This window comes from Rhea americana, unplaced genomic scaffold, assembly GCF_003343005.1.
Source record: "Rhea americana isolate MKP2758 unplaced genomic scaffold, rheAme1 scaffold_150, whole genome shotgun sequence".
Lineage (NCBI taxonomy): Eukaryota > Metazoa > Chordata > Aves > Rheiformes > Rheidae > Rhea > Rhea americana.
In genome coordinates this window covers 1,132,756-1,154,843 of record NW_028185595.1, presented here as the reverse complement: position 1 = coordinate 1,154,843, position 22,088 = coordinate 1,132,756, and the positions used below count along the sequence as shown (strand labels likewise).

The 22,088-nt window shown below is 40.2% G+C and overlaps 1 protein-coding gene across 2 annotated transcripts in view; it reads right to left on the bottom strand.

Annotated features, from left to right (window-relative positions):
- The window catches only part of SLIT3 (slit guidance ligand 3), a 469,515-nt gene extending 447,485 nt beyond the window's left edge, over window positions 1-22,030 (bottom strand). Inside the window, exons 1-2 of one of the 2 annotated variants that reach the window (XM_085299580.1) lie at window positions 21,785-22,030; window positions 21,437-21,657 (exon numbers count right to left, since the gene is read on the bottom strand). In XM_085299580.1, coding sequence (XP_085155706.1) covers window positions 21,437-21,618 — 182 coding nt within the window. In that variant the 5' untranslated portion in view covers window positions 21,619-21,657; window positions 21,785-22,030. Of the gene's footprint in view, window positions 1-21,436; window positions 21,674-21,784 lie in introns of those variants that run through there. The other variant, XM_085299581.1, reaches the window with a different exon arrangement.
- Window positions 22,031-22,088: the final 58 nt, after the last annotated feature.

The following is a 22,088-nucleotide window of genomic DNA, read 5'->3' as shown; positions in this document are numbered from 1 at the left end:
TCAGCTATAAAAACAAGTAGAAGAAATTCAGTATCCTTACCTAACCTGGGTCAAATATACTTTAAAATGTCCATGAAAGAAAAGAAAAGAAAAAAAGAGACACACAACTACAGGGCACAGGGAACTTTCATTGCACATTCCGGCTATTCTCATCCAGTTGCATTTATTCATCTCTTGATTGAATCTTGCTTTTTTTGAAGAAAACCTCTGACTCACTATCTTCATTTTTTCAGATTTTCCAGGTTCATTTCTCTCTGTGCTCTCAGTTCAGTTCTATCCTTGTGCARCTAGTCACTGCTGCACTAGGGTAACTTGACTGCAAAAAGCATTAGAAAAAATTAAGTCTGGGGGAAGCAACAGTTAAATAGCTTTCATTTTACTTGCATGTTGTTTTCCATCTGCTTTGCATGCCATTCCTTCAGAAGTTTTGCTCTGTCAGTGTCTCAGAAAAGGTCTACCAAAACACAGCATTCACATGGTCAGAATTCTTCCAGCCAGCTCTGAGTCAGCCTGGGTTCCTGGAGCTGCATCGGCCCATGGGGGCCGAGCTTTTGGGCTATTTTTATGAGCCTTGACTCTCACCGCAGATTTACTCAGCTAAAGCAGGTGTATGTAGAACTGTATTCCTGTCATATATCCATGGCAAATCTTTTCTTTCCTCTCTTTTTCCCCCCACAAGTCTGTAAAGCAAGACCAGCCCCAACACAACAGCTCCAGAGAACCCTACAGCCCAGTGAGATATGCAGAGCCCTGTTTTGAGAAACACTTCCGTAACACTTCTCAACCAGTACACATCAAGACTGCTTTTCCTCTACTCCTTTAAGAATGATACAACCTATATTCGTACAGTTCTTAAATTCAACCATTCCAGGAAGTCTTTCTGAAGATTAGTAGCCAAGTCTAACGTTTCCTTTTCCATAAGTAAAATCTTTTGGACAATGCTCTAAAAGAACTGTTCTTCATGAAGCTCAGCTTTCCTTAAACTGTTTAGTATTTTATTGATAACTGCCTCCTCTGCTTTAAAAAACAGCAATTCCCTTCTGAGCATTCACTTGTTGCAGCAAAGCCCTCCCTCAAGGTTTGTCTTCCAGCTGAGGAAAAACAGATTAAAATCTTGATGAACTATGTAACACTTCCTCCTCCTGTTCACAGTAGGTCTAACACTACTGCTAAAAAAGCTGATAGCTACAGGTTAACCCACTAGTCAATTAAATTCTGTGACTGTGAAGTTACTGAACTGTTGCAAACATTAGTGGTTTACAGCTGGTGTTTGTGGGCAACATAATATTTTATATTTCCTCCATAAAAAGCTTGCCAGCTGATTGTGGGCTCACTAGTGGGTTTCAAATACAAAAACCTAAACCTTCACATCTACTTTTAATTGGCTTTCATCATGTATTCATCACTGTTCAGGAACTGCTGGAAGAACAGACATGGCTTTGATAAGACATAATTTGGGTCAAAGATATGGAAAAAATTATACCACAATCCTAAARGTGAATTTAATTTACATCCAATTTCAACAACTACCTATGTACATACACATCCATTCTAGGATTAAAACACAYGTTGTGCAGAATTCCTGCATTTTCCATAATATGCGAGGCAACTGACCTTAGATCTTACTCTACACATCCATCTTAGCCCATGTGTACACAAGCCCAGTAACTACTTTCACCTCATTTCACCTTCAGATAACATTGTCCCAAAGAGCATCGAGAAAATCCCATTGAGGAAAGTAGGTCTCTTCTGCTCTGCCAGCAGTTCATTTGATAGCACTCACACACTAAGAGGAGAAGAAATTGAAGCTGTGATCTACACCAGTTTCAGTCATGCTGTTGTCTCTCCTGCCATTTTCTTTCCCACTTTAGCATACAACACATTAAAGATAATTCAGGCATAGTGACAGCTTTAAGAAAACAGACACTGAAGCAATTATTTCAGTGGGAATGGAAACATGAATTAGATTGGAATGTTAATGAAAATGAGTTCACATTGAACTGTTAAAGTGAGCTTTACTCATAAACATGTCCTGCTATGCTCTAATAACAATTTAATTCAATACACATTTTATAGATGCTGAAGACTAAGTCACACAGTGTACACACTTATTACAAACAGGGCTGTTTGGAGTAACTGGAGCAAATCCTGCTTCATAGAAAGAATTCCTCTGAATTGCTTCATCTTTCATTCTTCTGTAAAGATAATCTARTGAACTTAAGCCAGATTAATGTTATAAAATGTCTCCAGCATTCTCTGGAGCATGTCATCACACAGCTTCAAACAGCATTAGAAGAGCACAGATTTCCTCCATTACATTACTTAAACAAATTTCAATTGACAATTATTCTGCTGAGCCAAACTCTTCCAAAACATCTGGATACTGTTCATCTGAAGCTTCACCCTCATCCTTGGAATTTATGAAATTTATGACTTGAGAAATAAATCCATTTGACATAGTTCTATTATACCATGTGCTAAAATCACAGGACTCTATATATTCCATCTTCTAGGCTTATATACTTTGGCAAATAAATATAYCCATCCTATAATTCCTTACTATACAAAATGAGAATAGAGTTTGACAATCCATCAACAACACAATAAATATCAGAAGTTTTAGAGAAGAACCAATGACCAAAGGTAATCACAAGCTGAATTCTTGTTTCAATCCTAAACTCAAATCAATAATTCAATACTTGTATACAAATCCAAATCCTTATACAGAACTCCAAACCTTATACACACAAGGATGCAAAAATTCAAAGTGATACTCAAACTGTAGCAACTTCCTATTACTCAGATGTCAGTTTGCTACCTGCCAACTTCCGCGTACATTTTCATCTTCAAGGTAATCCAACACTTGTTCCCTCATCGTAATTCTAGGTCTTGGACATACTTTGGTGAGACCTTGAACTAATGCCACAGCTCTCCCAAGACTCCAGTTTTAATCCAACTCCCCACTTTTTGCAGCTAGTTCTGGTTGCCYAGTTATGTCTTCCTGGCTACATACCAGAAAAAAAAGARAGAGATCCCTGGGTCAAAGTCAAAAGCCTTAGTACAAATTATTAGGTCTTAATTCCACTCGCTATGATGTCCTTTGTTAATATCTGTGAGGTYTGGGCACACTGCAAGGTCATGGACACACAAAACCCTCTTGACTTTGTGGTCTTACTCCAAGAAGAGCCTTTCCTTTAAGGCAGGCTTTTTAATGCACCTTCTTTTTTAAGTCGTAATTTTTTCTAACCTGGGAAACCATCAGTCTAGGCCCAACCTCACTAGCTTTCATTCAGGAAAAAAGTTGCTTAAAGTGAGTCCCTTTGCTGAATAAACTCAGTTATTTCATTTGGTTAAGGCTATTCATTGTCAACAGGTTTCCTACAGCAAAGCTCTCCTTCCTTTCAGGGAGCTCTGGAGGTCCCAGACTAGTTAATCCAGTATCTCACTGATAAACACCACAAGTCCTACATGGGCATTATTTAGGAAAATATTAATCCACATTTTTAATCTAGCACAGCATTACATGAAATGAATAAATATGCAAAGTGAAAGTAATCCAGTATCTCAAGACAAGAGAGTTTAGATCAACAGTTGCAACCACATTCAATTTTTCAGATATTTTTCCATTTATATTAATAAGCAAAGAACTCAATAAAAGTATACTACATTTAGCAAGAATTAATTGCTATACACTTCAAAAAACAGCCACCTTACTCAAGTTACACACCACTGTTTCTAATCAACTGTTTCTCTTGTAGGTAAAGATCTCTAGTCATAGAACCTGAAGCCCAAAATCTAGTTTGTATCCCTGCTAGTTAAGTTTTCTATGTGGCTACCACACACCAGTTCAAATCCATACATGTTTGTGTCATGTTTGTGCCATGTTTGGGTTAAACAAAAATGAACATAAAATCTACTACTCCAAAAAGAGTCTTGATTAAAGTAACACCCAATGTAATCTGCATAGAAGATTCATTCCTGTTCATTTCACTTTTTGAATTTTTTGGGCAGCATGAAGTTTATATCTCCCACAGAACAATGCACTTAGGAATTAATAAAACCACGTCTTGACCCTTAGGAACCAAATAGGTCTGGAGCCAATAGGAATCTAGAACTCTTGTTAAAATATGCTAGGATACAATTCAAGGAACATGTAAGTTTTCTTTTATTTTTCAGGAATTTTTTAAATTTTATTATAAATTTAACAGTGACATTTTCAAAAATATATTTCGAAAATATAGAGCAAGTATACCTCTCTGATGTTTTTCTTATGCATTTGGAACAGTTAGAAATATTTATTTTAAATGATAGATCAGCTTGGCAACAACCCACATTAAAAATGTAGGAGCCAAAGTTCAAGTGATAATGATTGAACTAGAATTCCTGAATCTAAAGAGTTACTGATATTTTGCATTAGCCCAATTCCTTCAAATAACTCAAGCAGCACACATTCTTGGGAAACAAGGCTTTTATTGTTTTGCCAGTACATTGCTAAAGGACTTTGTCAATCCAAACCACCTGCTAGAATGACAGCTGAGTCATCCCTTTAAACTTTTCCTGTTGGGTTTGTTTTCCCAACCCCCAGTCACCGTGCAAGGTAACCATGAACAGAATTATACAACACCTGAACTGCAGGAATCCTGTGTTTTCACGGGTAAGTTAACCATTCGCTTGGCTAGCTACTGCATTCTAGAAGTGTAACCACGAGGAGCACTTCATTTTTAAAAATCCTCCCTGCAGAGTTGGAGGAAACGGGTTCTTCAGTAAAGCTCTTCTCTCCCCAGAAGTACTTTGGTGCTTTGTTTGGTAACATGCTAATGCTGTACCCTGTAAGAGGAAAAAAAATCTAACCCCTTACGCATGGATGTATCCAATTCTGTATGTAGGCTTTTGGCTTTCTTGTTCTTTACACACCCTGTATCTGTTTTATTTTAACAAATTTCCAGAATTCCTGCTATGGAGTTAATTTGACTTTAATAGGTATAGACTGCCACTAGCCTCTTAACCTTAAATGACTATAATTTCCTATAAAAGCACTTGGCACTTCTCTTGTGCCTCYAGTCCAAGAACTTCAAAGTCACCAAGATCAGCTACTCAGTTATAACACTGCCCCAAAGCCCTCTGGCAGAACAATCTGCATATCTTCAGATTTAACATATTTTCATCTCAACTTAAGCAATGCAGGAAACTAAAGACTTGGGACTGGATTTTATGAAACACAAATTCCATTAGTTTTAAAATCATTTGCTTAAGTATGAACATCCCTCATAAAAAAAAAAAAAAAAGTAATTTCATTTTATTAAAAAGTAGATGGTATATTCTGTTCCTGTAAGATTTAACTTACTTTTCTTCTTAAATCGAAATAGTCATATGATTAATTTTCAAAGGACCATGAAAAAGAGTACTTGTTTACCGACTTCCAGGAAGACCAATACTCTCTACGTATTTCACATGACAATTACTTGTAAAGATGTTYTACTTTTCCAAACCAGTCCATGGACAAGATGAAAGCAGTAAATACATTACTTTGACTTCAGCAAGGCCTTTGACACCTTCTCGCATAGAATCTTTATATCCAAAATGGGGATATAGGGATACATAGAAGATAAGCTGAGTAGAAAACTGACTAGACCACTGGGCTTAGAGGGTGGTGATCAGCAGCTGATTACCAGCCRTGTCCCTCAGGGATAAGGACAAGGGCCAACATTTTTTCCCCCTCCATTAATGGCCTGGTACTCAGGACAGATTGTCCATGCAGCAGGTTCACAGACAGTATCAAGTCAGAGGCAGAGGTCAGTAAACTGCAAGGTAGGGCTGCAATCCTGCAGCACCATAATAGGCTGGAAAACTGGGCTGACACCTCAAGTTCAACAGAAATAAATGCAAAATCCTGTACCCAGGAGAAGAGCCCATGTAACAAATACAGACTGGGTGGTGACTGACTATGGAGTAGCTCTGCAGAAAAAAGATGTGGGGGTCCTGGACCACAAAACATCACTCAGCACCACACCYTTGCAGTAATGAAGACCAACAGTAGACCAAACTGTACCAGCAAGGGTGTAGCCAGCAGAGGGAAAGAATTAACCTCTTCTATTCAGGATTTCTGAAAGTTCATCTGTAATACCCCATCCAGTATCCAGCTCCCCCGTAAAAGAAAGGCATTGACTCACTGGAAGGAGCAGAGCAGAGGGCCAATAAAATGATTAGGAGGCTGTTGCATGTGACACAGCGGCTGAGAGAACAACATACACCGAACTTGAGAGGGTTAGGGGAAGAGCCTAGTCCAGTCTACAACTACCTAGTAGGTAGTAGAAAAAGGGGAATATATAAAAAAAAAAAAAAAAATGGAGGTACGCTCTTCTTGAAGGCTCACCACAACAGAAGGCTCACCTAATCAATGTAGGTTTGAAACACAGGAAATTCCTACTAGAAATTGAGACTCCTTTGGTAAACAATAAAGGTGGTCAAATATTAGGATGAGGYCCACACAGCTGTGGAATCTCCACTGTTAAGAGACAACCAAAATTCACCTGAACAAGGCCCTTAGCAACTTAATCTAATTGGACCTGCTTTGAACACAGAGTTGGACTAGAATGGACCTCCAGAGGCTCCTCCAGCTCGAGTTGCTCTATCATGGCATCCAGCAACAACAAATTAGTGTTCTGCATCCTAATTCTGACTTTACYCAATAGCAAACATCAAAATTACTTGATACCACTGTGTTAGAGCACTCCCTCAAGCTGACTCAGCTGTGTCTGCCACCACACACTCCACGGCTGCAGCAGCTCTGCTAGCAAAGCCTCCYCAGTTCAGACGCTGATAGTGCAAAATATATCCCACACACTCCTCCTCCATCYTATTAACCATGTGTCAGAAACATTACAGTTGCCATGAGCCAGGAATGAAGTGGCTCAAAGAAACAGTTATGCTACAAAAGGAAGAAAAAGTATCAATGCCTCCACAATCACCTTGTGGTACAAAGTCGTATTAAGTTCTGTGAGGACAGGCCCCGATCCTCTCTTTCTTCAGCAATAAGATCAAGTGGAGGAATATTACTAAAGAAAAATCCCCTGCCAGAACCCACTAGCTCCTGGAAAGATTCACAAATACTCTGGGTAGCTTCAGTAACATGAGAAAAGTAATAGAGAGTGCATTAACACAGGGGATCTATAATTCTGATATTGTTTGTGATGATTTAGWGAGCCAATGTCTTCTTTGTGTCAGTGTTTACTGACAAGGTCTCCCAAGCCTTTATGCCTAAAGACAGGGTTCAAAGAGGAGAGGAGTGACCCATAGTGTCAGAGGATCAAGTCAGGCATCTCTTAAGAAAGCCTGCAAGCCTGTAGAAACAGATCAGATGCATCTGAAAGCACAGAGAGATCTGGCTGATGTCACTGCAAGGCTGCTCTTGAACAAGATAAATATTTAAGGCATTTACCTTCAAAAAGAACGATATGGTGAAGTACAGGCTGGTCAGCGTCAGCCTCACTTCAGTCCCTGGAAAAGTCACAGAGTAAGTCCTGTTAGAAGCAATTTCTGGGCACACAAAAAAAAAAAAAGATAACTAAAAGCAGTGAACATAGATCTAACCATAGGTAAATCATATTTGACCAACCAGACTTGCCTTCTATGCCAAAATCACTAGMTCTATCAATGAAAGGAGAGCAGTAGATATTGTCTACCTTGACTGTATCTTGAATACTGTGTCCAGTTTTTGGCCCCTCAGTACAAGAAAGATGATAAACTTTAGCAAATCCAGTGGAGGATCATGAACACAGTCAGGGGTTTGATTTTGTGCGCTGTGAAMATAGAGTGAGGAAGCTTGGCTTGTTTAGCCGGAAGAGCAAGCTTTGAGAAGAAGGAATAGCAGTCTTCCAATATCTCAAAAGAGGTTACTGAGAAAACAGAGCAAGGCTCTTTATCAAGGCACACAGCACGAGAAGGAAAAACAGTGATCTTCAGTTGAAACCGGGGAGTTTCCCATTGTATAAAAAGCGTACTCTGAGGATAGTTAAGATCTAGMACGGGTTGCACAGAGATACCATGGCATCTCCATCCTTGGTGTTTTTCAAGGCCCAACTGGACAAAGCCCTGAGCAACTGGGTCTGAACTCTGAATCCTGCTTTGAGCCAAAGGCTGGACTAGGTAACCTCCCGAGTTCCCCGCTGATCTGATAATTTCACAATTCTACTTTTTCTACATATAAAAGGGTAAAACATGGGGGGGGGACTTGGGGGAGAAGCAGAAAGGTTTAGAACTGAAGCATAAAGAACATTATAGGAAATGCTTTAAAACATAGTTGCTACAGAAATGTGATTTAATATGCAGAAGCCAGGATATGCATATTTTTTCAGAAAAAAGTATAGTACTGTGTCATTTCAGCTCAAGAATTCATTCCTCCAACAAGCTCCACAATCAGGGTTAACAGCTGCATATAAAAAAAAAAACTCTTCATTTTTAGCTTCTTATAATTTCTTTTCAGTTCCCAAATTCTTCTTTTAATTAACCACTCCTGCTTAAGTCCTACAACCTTCTCTCCTCTTCCATGTCCAAAACATGCCAGCTGGTTGTATGGACATGTAGGTAGCTACTGTATCAGTTCAGCAGTTYTCAAACAAAGACCAAACATTTATATAGGTAGAAATTAGACAACTTCAAACATTCGTTGGGCCATATTTTCACTCAACTATCAAACACAATCTTCATGGGGATATCATGTACCTGCACTTCACAGTCTCTTTTAATTTTAGACTTGAAAGGTAGTTCTCCCAGTAATGCAAATTATTCATTCATTATCTTAAATAGGCATACCTTATTAGTCAATGTAAAACATGACCTTCTGCGATGCCTGAAATTCAGAAAATTGTTTTAAGTAAAAGCATCATTTAGAGCTAAGGTCATTACTACAATTTATAGCAATCATTTATCCTTTCCCAAAACTAAAAAAAWCTGCAATGAGCTTAATTCTAATTTAATATTAACTGAGGAGTGCATGAWCTGAATGCAATAAAGTGAGAAAGCAGAACTGATAAAAATTACTCTATKTCATGAGCATTCTCCCTGACTGCTAGCCATTCTTTTTTCAATCTGTATATAATCAAGCACTACGTGGTCACAGGAGAAAAGATTGCACGTAAACCTCAGCAATATTTGTATTGATTTATTCCAGTGCATTTAAGTTCATACTTCTCCTAACTATGTGGTACTTAATATAACTCAGTGAAGAAACTAGAATCTGTTTAGTTGCTGTTCATAGATGAATTGATGTTTAGAAATTACGGTATTTCACTTGCTTCAATTGTGACAACTGCTATGATACTTGATGACTTGAGAAGAAGGTTCCCAACAAATAAGTGGTTTTAGTGAAGTCTGAAACCAAAMCAAAGCCTTGATTTCATCTCCTTGTTCAGTTTTTCAAACATGCACAGATTAAAAACTTTCTGGAAGTTCTTCTGCTGGAAATGTATCAGAGAAGCATCCAGTTTCATCAACTCTATCTCCTCCAGAAAACATCATTTTGAGTGTACAGACCTACTGCAGAAGTTCCACTAAAAGATGCAAGACAGTTTTAWTATTTAAATGAAAATTTGAAGCAAGTTGCATATTCACTTCACCAAGTCTGCATCCAGAGATTACAACCACAAGCAACTCTCCTGACTCAGAGTTAAGTCCCACCTTCCCCCCACCCCCCTCCTACATTTTGTCCTCTTCCTACTTCTGGTTTTCAACACTTGATCTGATGGAGTGAAGCTGAACTGATTTTAGTGTTTGCTAAGTGAATTTTACATTCCACAAAACTCAAGTTTTTCTAAAAATCAGGTGCCCACATATTACTTGGTCTAGACATGCATTTGATGYCCCAAGTTACTGAAACAAGTCATCCTTATAAAACCGTTTTGCACTAAGATTCTTATATACCTATAAACTATGGAAGGACATCCTTGGAAAACATCGCTTCTAAAAAAGTAGAGTTAATGTTAATTAGGAGTAACTCATTTTCACCTTCTAAATTCTCATGAGCAAGTAACTTCCCACACAAAAAAAAAAAGAAAGAAAAAAAAAAAGAAAAGAAAAGAATTACAACATAAGAACTCTTGATTACTCCTTATCTTTAGGTGCCTTTTCATGTTATCTATTAAAACTCACTACTCCAAAGGACTGTCAGCCTCCTTTCCAGATACTTTTGCATTCTTATCAGGAAACTTGCATCTTAGATGTGCGTTCCCCTCACTGAAAACAACACCGTCTTTGCCGAAGGGCCTGATTTCTCAACATACACTTCCATTTTTGGAAAACAAAYGCATTTTCTTTGCTCAAGAACTTATTTGTTTTACCACCATATTCTTGTCTCTAGCCTAYCTCCCCACTGTATTTATTCAGACATTTCAAAAATGCACAATCACTTCCCTGYATTACTTGCTTATAACGAGTTGTCTTATTGCTTCCTAGCTGAATTCTTGAAGTACCACTTCTGACTAGCTCTACCTCTTCATGAGGAGGCGATGGCTAGGCCCTTCTCATCATTCTGCTGCAACTTCAGAGTAGCTTGTAATTAAGGACATAAGTTCCCACCTCAATAAATGATGTTGTAACCACTACTCATGATGTAACCACTACCACCCTTTGCCAACTCTTCAGAGAAGAAAGGTAAGATGAGCAAAGCAGTTTCCTTCAGCTGTTTCAGAAATCAGCATTTCAAAAGTGTACTTAAAGCCTCCCCAACCAAAACAAAACTGCTGTATAGACAAAAAAATTCTGGAAAAATCCCTAAATTAAGGTCCCATTAAAATCAAGGCAAAGCATGCATCATGACTGACAGGAAGACATGTCAGCCATCTGAACTGCTTTCAGGATGCAATCTTTTCCTTACTAGAATTTTTGTAAAGTAATGTCATTTTATAAAATGACTGTTTAATTAAACATTAGTGCTTCCATATCTGTCACTAAGAAAAGCTTATACAGATATATGCAATGATTTTTTTTTTAAATGGGCTTTATGTGATGTGACCGCACCCGTTCCATCAGGTTTGCACTGCAGATAGTTACAGACTAAAGGATAGCAAGACGGGGCAATCAAATCTTTGGCAGAAATTGTGAGGAAATAGAAATCAGTAACATAAAGCTAAATTATCTTCTTATATAAACCTCTGGGTAAAAGCTATGAGTTTCTTCAATCATCCATCCTTGACAAGACAGTATGTTCCAAGGCACATGATTACAAAATTCTAGGGAAATTTCTTCCATTTTAAGGTGACCTTTTGGGACACTACCAAAAAATCTGAAATTAGGAATTAGAGCTTTTTCCACTTTGGTGCAAGGTGTTTGTGGAAAGGCCTTTCAAAGTCAAGTTTTCATATTAGGCCATTATTATCCACTTGTCACATATGAAACTCCATGTACTGCAAACGTTCAACACCATTTCTGCCAGACAGACAACCGAGTACTTACTCAAGCTTAAAAGCTGCTAAAATATCCAAAGTAGTATTCCGCATTCAGCAGTGCACATCCAGGGAAAGATTTCAGTGAAAACTTTAATACAGTRGGTCAGCTTGACTGAACTGACTTGGAACATTCAGTTTTACTACGATCTGAGAAAGCATAAGATTCATAGCTCTCTGTACCTATAATTACTAGTTTTATTTATTAGCGTCTTCATAACAGCATGTATCAGTTAATACCATGCATTCTACTGATATGTGCATTTTGTACAAATTAAATAATGTATTTCTTAACAGCAGCAGGAAGAAAGGAAAAAGCCCAAGCAAAAGAACAGAGATGAAAAATAGTTCCCTAACTAGCTATTAGTATGCACAAGAATGCACCTATGCCTCTGCTTTCAGCATATTATTTACTTACTAGTTAAGAGCCTGTATTTTGAAACAGTTCATGAGGATGCTCATTCACAAGAAATAGCATATTCCACCACCACCCACAGTCAAGCAGCCAACCTTGGCAGAACCCAGCTCCTGGGAAAATAAATAAATAAATAATAGACTCTGGAGTTGAACATTGAAAGCTTCATTTTGCAGTACTGTGATTTTGGACATCAAAACCTCAAGCCCACTAACATAACAGTTTGCATTTACCACTGTTTCTGTCCTCATGTCTAGGAGCATCCTTACTGTAGCTCAAGATTTTTTCATGCTGAGGCTAAGCATTGTACCAATGGAGACACCTCAAAGGGCTTTGAGCAAAGACCAAAAGAACAGAAGAATACAGACAACAGATAATCATACTGGTCAGTACAGCAGGCACTGACCTCAACTCTACAGTAGCCTACTTTGCACCTCTTATTTATATAACATCTGAAAATTAGAGAAAATTTAAAATTTTGTAAAAACACTAAAAAAAAAAATGTGCACAGTTCCTTGCAAACACAAGCACCAAAATTAAAGAACACAAATGTATTCTGAAACKGAGTTTCTCAACAGGCCCCGCTGGCTGGCCCTACTCCCATCTCCTGCCAAGCACATTCACAGGCTGTTAAAATGGGTTATTAACCTCCAAGGCAATTTATCCCTCCTCTCCCACAGAGTTCTGGTTAAAATAGGAGATCTGATCTTCCTTCAACTATGGAGATAGAAATAGCTGTGAAGGTGTACAGAGAAGAAATTCTGAAAAGTTACAGACAACGGATCTGTCTTGCTTTTTTGTCTGTACATCTGACCACAGCACAGGTGACTACAGTATCTCCACAAAACATCACACAGAAGAGGGTTAAGGTCTCTCCAATTAAACCCCTAAAGACAGCATCACAGCTAAAGGCCTTGTACCTCACACTGGTGTGAGCAGAGCCCCACGTAGCAGCCAGTGAGATATCAGCTATAAGAACTATAAGAACAGGAGCTCCAAAAATCTGGCCCTCCTATGCTCAATAGGTTTTTGAGGGTTTTCCTTAGAAACYAGATACTGCTTCCATAAGGCTGCTATCCAGCATGCAGTTCTCTGCAAGTAGGTGGACGAGTCCTACCGGCCCCACTGCAGAAGACGCAAAGGCTTCTCAGTTGATATAAGTAGTTAAGGACTCCTTCCGTAACAGTATTGCAAGTTTTAAGGAAAGGATTCGTAAAAACAATTCTGTGAACAAGACAAATTCTGAAATAAACTTACAAGTAAGTTTTTGAAGGGTTTTTGATGATTACCTTATTAAAATGTGCGTGTCATGGGGAAACAAACAACCAGCATTAAGACATGAGATTTTCTTCACCATTTTAGCTAAACTGATGGCTGTTGAACATTTYCCACTCACAAGTGACTAGAAAGGGAAGAATATAGCCATTGGTTAAAACGGCTCCCCACTATGAGGGGCAAAATTAAATTAAGGTCCAGGCGTGGGGGGTGGAAGGGAACACATCAACAAGTCCCAGGTAGAAAGGTAAAAGTCTGATGAACTGGAAATCCATCAATCATATGATTAAAAATACATACTGCAGCCACCAAACAGATAGTGTAAAACTAAAATACAAAACATTTATTCTGACAGAGGCAACCGAGAGACCAGATTCAGCTGGAGGGGGAGAACCAAGTATCTGGCAGAGAGGTAAGAATCAGCCTCTTAAGCCCCATCTCTTTCCAGTTTTCTAGAGATAACATAACCTTTAGAACTCRTCCAAAATTTACTCTGTGAGTATGAGATCACAGACTTGGTCCCTTAAGTAAATAAGCAGATCTGTTATTTATTTATTTAGTACCATTAGAAAGGAATTTGTTATTTACAAGGCCATTTCTCCATGGGGAAGAACAAGTTCTTTCCATTCCTGAGAGCCATTCAGTGTCTTAAATAAGGCACCTGACTGGACAACACTGAAAGGAGATCTGAAAATAGCAGAAGCTTAAAGCGTTTCTGGAGGAAAGGCTTTAAAAATTCTGAAAGCAGAACTGCTTGGGCCACATAGCAGCCACAGCATTACTTGGACCCAGCCCCTTCTCCCCCTGAGAATTACTCAGAGAAAAAGGTCAAACTGGTACAGCCACGCAAAACCTGCTACTGAACCTAAACAGGGTTGGAATGACGATAGCAGCCCCAGGGCCAAAAACCGTGTAACAATATAATAATGCAGTTCAGTCATCAAGACTGACTAGAAACTCCTTATCACCCAAGAAGCAGAAAGGATCCAACGATGAGARGCACACTGAGTCTCTCTCGGACTGCACAAAGGAGCATGGGGCACAGAATTTACCACAATACAAACGTTACCATGATAGTATTTTCTACGTAATGCTGTTCACGTATGCATCCTTCTAATAAGGATGTATGGGAACAATTACCTGAAGAAATCTTTGCCACTTACTGCTTCTAATCATCCTCTGTGCCATTGCCCTACGTGATCTGCTAGCACTAAAGAAGCATCCTCGGTTATACTCACACTTTTGCTCCAGCCATAAAAGACCAGCCACCGTTGAACAAGATTTCAATACTGAACTAGAGAAACTCTATCTGATCCAGTATCTGTAGTTACAGAGAACAAACAGGCAAAAGAAATGAGGGCTACTAGGTTACTTATGAAGAACACTCCACAATCTCTTCCAAAGGTTAACAACATTTCAGATAATTCTAGTTTTAGGATACACAGTGAAGCATATCTCAAAACTGAAGCCAAACTGCAGACCAGCACTTCATACAATTCACTTGGGTGTTCCAGGTTAACTTGAAAAGGAAGGATGATCCTTTTAATCACAGTTTGCTACAATGTAACATCTCATAAGGCTGGAGGCACTTTTGAAGATAAAAGAGGGTGCAGAAGGTACAGCTTGCATTGCTCATACTGAATTAGAAAGGTTATGTTTTGTAGCTTTGGATTTAGAGAGAAGGAGGCAAGTAAAAAAAACAGAGGAAACCAGGATTTATTGAGGGTGGGAAAATTTTACTTTTTAATTAAACATATATTAAAAAGCACAAGTTATTTCATTGCCTTGAAACTGCTGGAATGCTCACTGCAGTCTTAAGCCAAATCAGTTTTCAGAAAAATTATCTATTACACCAATCTTGATAGGTAGAAGATGTAAGGAAAAAAAAAACAAAAAAACAAACAAAAAAAACCCAGCAACACAGTTGTGACTAAGAAAGGATCCTGTCCTGGTGCATTCCAGCTTAGAACCTGAAGCAAAACAGTTTTCCCTTTGATTCTGCTGAAGTAGGTATAAGCCAACGTATCTGCAATATTTAAGCGATGGCTTCTATTGTCTACCTTTGTTCAGGCACAATTAAGTCTACTAATCCAGAAAAATRGATCCCACCAGACCAAAAACTAGCAAAATACTATTCATTTTAAAAGATTAGCTGCACCAATGCAGCAACAGGCAGMCATAGGAAATCAGGCACTGTAGGTAGCAGGAACTGCATGAAGACTTCTACAGCAATTAAGCTTTAAGTCATTTGAGCTATTAGTTCCTGGGAAGGAATATACTCTGATTTAAGTCTCCTGAAAAGTCTCTCGAGTAGAAGAGTTTAATTCTTAATATTCTGTGGCAGAAACTTACACACTGAATATCCTTATCTGAACCAAGTTCTTTTCCCCATGTGGGGAAACCATTTTCTTTCTGCTCTGCAGAAGCTGAAAAATAGGTTAGTTACTGCTAACACACAGACAGCAACCGTTCAGGTCCATGTGGGACTGGTTACTTTTATTTTAGATACTAAAAAAATACAAAATAGGCATGGCAGTGACATTCCAAAAGATTACCAATAGTGTGCACTATGAAGGTCAAATGACTTCATAGCAATCAACTCAGAAGTGAAGGGTAAAAGGCAAGGATTTTCATGCAGATAAATCCTAATATACTTCTATTCTTACAATTATTTATTTTGGGTATCATCATCCATCCGTACAGACCTGGAAAAAAAATATTCAGAAAAGCTAGGCCTACCTTGAACCACTTATACTTCTCTGCAGGCACACACACAAATTCCAAGGGAGGGAAGACGGGGAAAAAAATGCAATATCTTTCACCAGTATTTTAGGCCTACCAAAAGGACAACAGTTGTTCTTTGGAAGAGCAACATTTCCTTCATCTACTTTTTTGCATCAATCAATACTCAGCTGGAAAAGTAGGAGCACAAAAAGAAAAGTGTACAGTCTCACAGCAGCTCATTTAAGAAAAACTGCTGTAGTGATCTGGTCCCCTCGATCTCAGAATCTTATCCAAATACGAGCAAGCAGCTACAGACACCAAGGTGCTAGTTAGCAGAATTACAAAGGCTAATTTCATCCTCCTCCCTGTTCCCATCGCTTAGAAACAAGGTAACAATTTAATATTGAGAGACTGGGCCAATACAAGTGCACGTCCACGTTCAGTCAAGCACAGATCGTCACTATTAAGCTAGCAAAGGGCCGCTTCCCAAGTGAAACCAAGCAACTCAAAGTTTTGCCAGGATCACGATCTTTAATAGAAAATTAGTCTAAGCCAAAGCTTACTCCTTGACCCGTGATTTGGCGGCGTTTGGAGACTATCACTAGGCAAACAAAACAAGCAGTAATCTCTATTCGGAACAAGCGGTAATCTCCATTGGGAAGTATTCCTGAAGAAGGGAACGTCAATGCGACAAGCTGCGTAACTACATCTGCTTAACAAAGCGTTCTGCAGTAATACAGAAGCACTCAAAACAGGAGCTCAGACTGAATTTGGAGACAAAAGTTGAGGAAGTAGAAGACTTATTACAAGCCAGTGCAACTTCAGCAGCTATGTTCACCTAGGCCAAAAACACCATAATAATATATTTGTATAACAGAAACCCCAGACCACATGAAAACTCCAGAGTAAGCATATGACTAAGCTTTTAAATTGCACCTAAATGTGGACACACTCAATTTAGCTACTCAGGCAGAGCACAGAGCTGATTAGTCTTGCAAGCTTTATCAATTTAGAAAGGTAAAGAATCCCCCAAAGTAAAAATGAAACAATTTACACAGGAGAGCTATCAATTAAAGCAGATTCTGAACTATCAAGTATATACTCATCAAGAACTCAAACACACAGCTTAATCCACGAAACATTTGCTTACATACAGTGCTACTAACACTAGACATAAATGGGAGAAAAAACACAAAGGCTTATGTTTCATATTTAAATGGAAAGCAGATATTGCCCAGAACGCCTCTGCCTAGCTTCCCAAATCGCTTTTTCCTCTTGGAACAGGAGGATACAAAAAAACCGACAATTAAGTGGCTTTAACCAGCTCACTGCATTTACATGTTATTGTCTCAGATAAGTGTTACTAAATGCCAAACATGTACTTTATATAGGTAGAAAGCATTTCTACTGAAGAAAATAACATAAATACAGAATGGCATATAAGAACTAGACCACTACGAAGCACACTCACAACAGGAATCCACTACACCAAAAGAAGCAATCCTAAGGAACTTTTCAGAAAGTTAAAATATTCTGAACTTCTGTTAATATGTTTACATATCCTTAGTTTTTAAGAATTTGCCTCCTTTATTCACATGTAAGGCTAATAATTGTTACCTGCAAAGCCTGAAGTAAAAAAAGAAAAAACAAAGAAAGAAAAGAAGAAAAAAGAAAAAGAAAACATCATTGTGCCCACCACTAAAAGTTAACATTGTTAGTTTTCTCCACAGCACAAGGGGCTCATAAAACTTTTTTGTTTTGGTAGGATTTTAAGTTACTTAGCAATGTGGTATTGACCAACACAGACTAAAGACAAGCTRTAAGGTCAGCTGCTCTATTACTCTGTTCACAGGCAAGTTCCTTCATGGAGCATCACAATTTGTACCATACATGTACTGATGACATATATCTAATTTAATGTCTCTCCCTTCCTGYTAGAAATATGGGATATTCTGGGGCATCTAGAAGAAAGGTAAAAGGAATTTCCAATTACCCTTTGGAAATGGCCCTCATTTGTTCCACCGCTCATTTTCTCTATGTTGTGTCATTTSTTTCTGCATTAGTACTCAATATTCACATCTCTTTTTAGCTCTGCATRAGACCTAGGTTAGCAAAAAAACTTCAATCTATACCACGCAATTAGAAGACTATCATAAAACGTAGTAACAAGCTAAAATRCAACACAGGCCTAACACTGCTATATTCTGAAAGTTACCATTAAAGAAAAGCAAAAAAAAATAAAATAAAAGAGGGGGGGGGATCAGTTTGAGGATAATACTGTTTCTGGGAACACTGCTTGATCTATAGACTCCTCTCAAAAAGATTTCTTTACAAAAAGTRTATCTTCAAAGCAATGAAAGAAAAAAGTGGGCTTCCCATTTATCATGGAGAAACAATAACCAAAGCTCTGGTGACATAAGTTTCTTGCAATACTAGGGGACTCTCAGTAGTTCTTTAATGGAACTTCTCAACAAGACTATCCACACACCCCTACGGAGTTTCCTTGCTTTTTTTCAGGTTATGCATTCAATTTAGTTTTTGTTGGGTTTCATTTTAACATAAATAATATTTAGCTTGGCTCCTGTAGCCAAAACATTCTGTAGCATTTGTACAAAGAAAACTGTAAAAGCTTAGTGGCAAAATACTTTAGTTAGTGCTGTTAGATCTTTCATTAATTAAAGCAAAAAAAGTTTTCAACCTAGACTAGTGTACAGAATTTTTAGCTCAAAAGGATGCAAAAACCTTTTTATAGCATGAGTCTAAAAATTCACTTAGTGTGTGGCCAATAAGAAATTTGTTTTAAAAGAAATTCAGCATATAAATGCTCTTCTGAGATTAAAAATTTTGTCATGACAAATGTAAACAATTTGTTCTTATTCATAAATTAGACAAACTAGTTAAAGACTACAGATCAACAGAGCATTATGGCATATATGACTACAGGTTGCCACGGACCACACTGAACAGAGTGAGATACTCCGGTATATGCAGTCACTAACTTGACATTTCRTCTATGAGCAGAATTTCAATTTAGTGGAATTAAGGTCTTTTTCTCTCTATTGCCTACATCAGAAAATCTAAGATAGTGCAGTTAGTTACTGCAAATCTAGAAATACAAGCTTTATAACATGGTTATACTAAAGAGAATTTATCGGTGAAARGTTTGTGAGAGACTAGAGGAATAAAAAGACAGTATTTAAAAGCACAGAATAGTGTGTTAACAGGTGATGWTCTATATACTATTTCCATAAGGTTTCAGCCAACGCCAGGTTTCAATTAATTTTATTGTTTGGAATTGAATGCTCCAATAACACATGATTTCAAAGAAAAATCAACTAGATATTGCATGTATCAGTGGTTTGTGAGGTAAGAAGTTCAAACTGAGTACCATGAAATAGCTATCGTTCTTCAGAGCTGTTAGTCTCAAATTTAGAAGATCTGTAAACTACAGTAAAAGTTATAAGGACCAAGCACACAACAACGATTATTTGCCTTTAACCTCTTGCTCTTTTTAACACTTGTCATTCTAAGGCCAAGAGATTCGCTCTTGCAGCTTAGCTTTTTACATAGGACAGGCAAAGTTAACATCTCAGTGAAGTACGTTCTCATAAGTTAATCCTAGTCGCAGGATAAATTCAGCCTCTCTAAAGCCTAAGCAAGAACAAGTTACCATATTGCTTTTTAAATTCTTTCACTATGGCCAACTAACCTTGTAAATGTGCATCACTTTAACCTGCTGAAATTTAAAAGCTTAAATCTAGCCCTCAAATCTTAAATGACATCTCACTTGTAAGACACAAAAACATTTCATAGAATCAGTAAGATTGGAAGGGACCCTCTGGAGATCATCTAGTCCAACCTCCCTGCTCAGCAGGGTCACCTAGAGCGTGTTAGACAGGGTTGAGTCCAGGCGGGCCTTGAAGATCTCCAGAGAAGGAGACTCCACCACCTCTCTGGGCAACCTGGTCCAGTGCTCCGTCACTCTCACAGGGAAGAAATTCCCCCTCACGTTCAGGTGGAACTTCTGTGCTTCAATTTCTGCCCATTGCCTCTTGTGCTGTCACATGGGACACCGGAAAAGAGTTTGTCCCTGTCCCCTTGACACGCWCCCTTCAGGTACTTATTTGTGTTACTCCAGAGCTATGTTTGCCATCAGTGGCTTGGCATRCTACCAGCTTGATTTTCCTAGTCTCCAAAGTGCAAGGTGACTACTCCTCAATTCCTGAAAGTACCCATCGGAGTCTCACGCACTGGGAGTTAAGCCTTATCCAACRTTAACATCTAAAAACTATCGCTCACACAGGCGGGTCTAAAAGGAAGGCTGATACACAGAATTCACAGAACAGCAAAGACCGTGGTACAGTCCAGTAATGGGGTGGGGGCACCTCTACTTCTATCAGTTAAGAGCTCTCTGGGCTATAAAAATACATCTGTAAATGKTTCATAARTGCTCTACAATTTCATCCTGGGAGAGAACTTAGTGTTTGAAAGGTTAGTAACTATGAAAACTTCTTTTACTTACTAACCTCATCTAGCTTTTTTTAGTTAGAGAAAAATTGCTGGAGGGTTTGAAAACTCTCCAACTCTGTGAGCCAGAAGGAAGTAAAATAGAAAGGCCATAAAACCTACAGCGTTTGCAAACAAGTTTAAAAACATTTTAGAGCTATCGCTAATCCGCACAAGAGGTAACAAACCGCCCTTCTCTCGGGCTGTCGGCGGACGGACGCGGAGCCGCGCTGAAGCCCGTCGCCAGTGCCTCCCGGCCGTCGCCGCGCAACTCGCCGTACGCTGCGCGTCCAGCAGCCTCTGAGACGCAGCTCTCTGCGTCACGCGAGTGCCAGAACTGTACCAGAGATCTCAGCTTTGCCTTTAGCTYGTTCACTGCTTAACAAGGAGTCAAGTAAGAAAGCCTGTAAGAAGTTATGCTACAGAAGATTTATTCTGAACACACTCATTGCAYCCGCACGCGCTGAGGTCTGGAGCCCCCCACACTGCACTGCTGCGAGGAACCCTAAGGCAAACTAAAGCTGAAATAACCAAGCTTCTTTGTAACAGACGGGGTTACTAGGCAGTTTAATACAGAAACTAGAGGCTGCTTTAAAACGACTTCTCATCCATTTGATCTRGTTTACAGTGGTAGTCGTTTTTTCCATGGTGATGGAGTCACSGTGCTGGGGAAGCAGGCAAGGAGAAACTGCTACCAGGTGAAAACATCCGAGTTTTCAATTACCTATTAAATCAGTGTTTGCACTGAGGGGAATCACGGCTGGGAACACTCCAGGTAGAGTTCTCAACTCCATCGCAAGCCATCACCGCAAAACCCAAGCAAGATCCCGACTGACTGGTTATTAGAACAAAACGAAAAGAAAACGAAGCTCCAAAATCGGCTGTTCCTAAAGCGGGAGCAGCAGCCGAATAGCTGTAACTTCTGCAAAGCTCCTCCCCTTCCCTCCCGAAAACATTAATCCGCCTCTGATTACTCTAAGCGCTGTCGGTAGGCGCTCCGCGCCGCCGGGCAGGTGTGCAGACGCTCCCCCCCGGTGCTCCTCGGAGCGCTCGAGGCGCCCTGACGCCTGTTACTCACAGTCTCTCCGCGTTCCTGGGAATATCCCTCGGTACAGTCCTCAGCCCCAGGCCGTGGCAGTCCACGCTGGAAGCGACGCACGTGCACTTGTGGGGGCACCCCGCAGCAGGCGCCCAGCCCAGGCAGCTCCAGAAGCTCAGCACCGCCGCGAGGCAGAGCCGCGCGCCGCCGCCGCGCCGCATGGCCCCGCGCGAGCCGCCGGCCCCAGGGACGAAGCGCCGCTAGGAGAGAGGGAGAAGCGAGCGGCGCTTAGCGGAGCCCGAGGGGCCCCCCGCCGCCATGGGCGGGCGGGCGGGCGGGCGCACGGGGGTGGGGGCTGCCCCCCGGGCTCGGGCCGCCCTCTGCTACCTGCGAAGGGCACCGGGAGCCGCGGGGTCTAGCAGCGCTGGGGCCGGGGGCGGCCGCGGGGGGAAGCGGGGCGCGGGGCGGAGGCGAGCGCCCTCCCGACGTCCATCGCCAGCGGCGGCGCGCTCCCGCGCTGCCTCCGGCCGAGACCGGGGCCGGGGCCGAGACCGGGGCCGGGACGGGAAGGCAAGCGGCGGGAGAGCGGGCTGCAGGAGAGGGGGCGGCTGCCGCTGCTGCTGCTGCCGCCGCGCTCGCTGCCGCCGCCGCCCGCTCCGCGCTCACTGCGCCTGGCGGCCGGGCGAGCGCC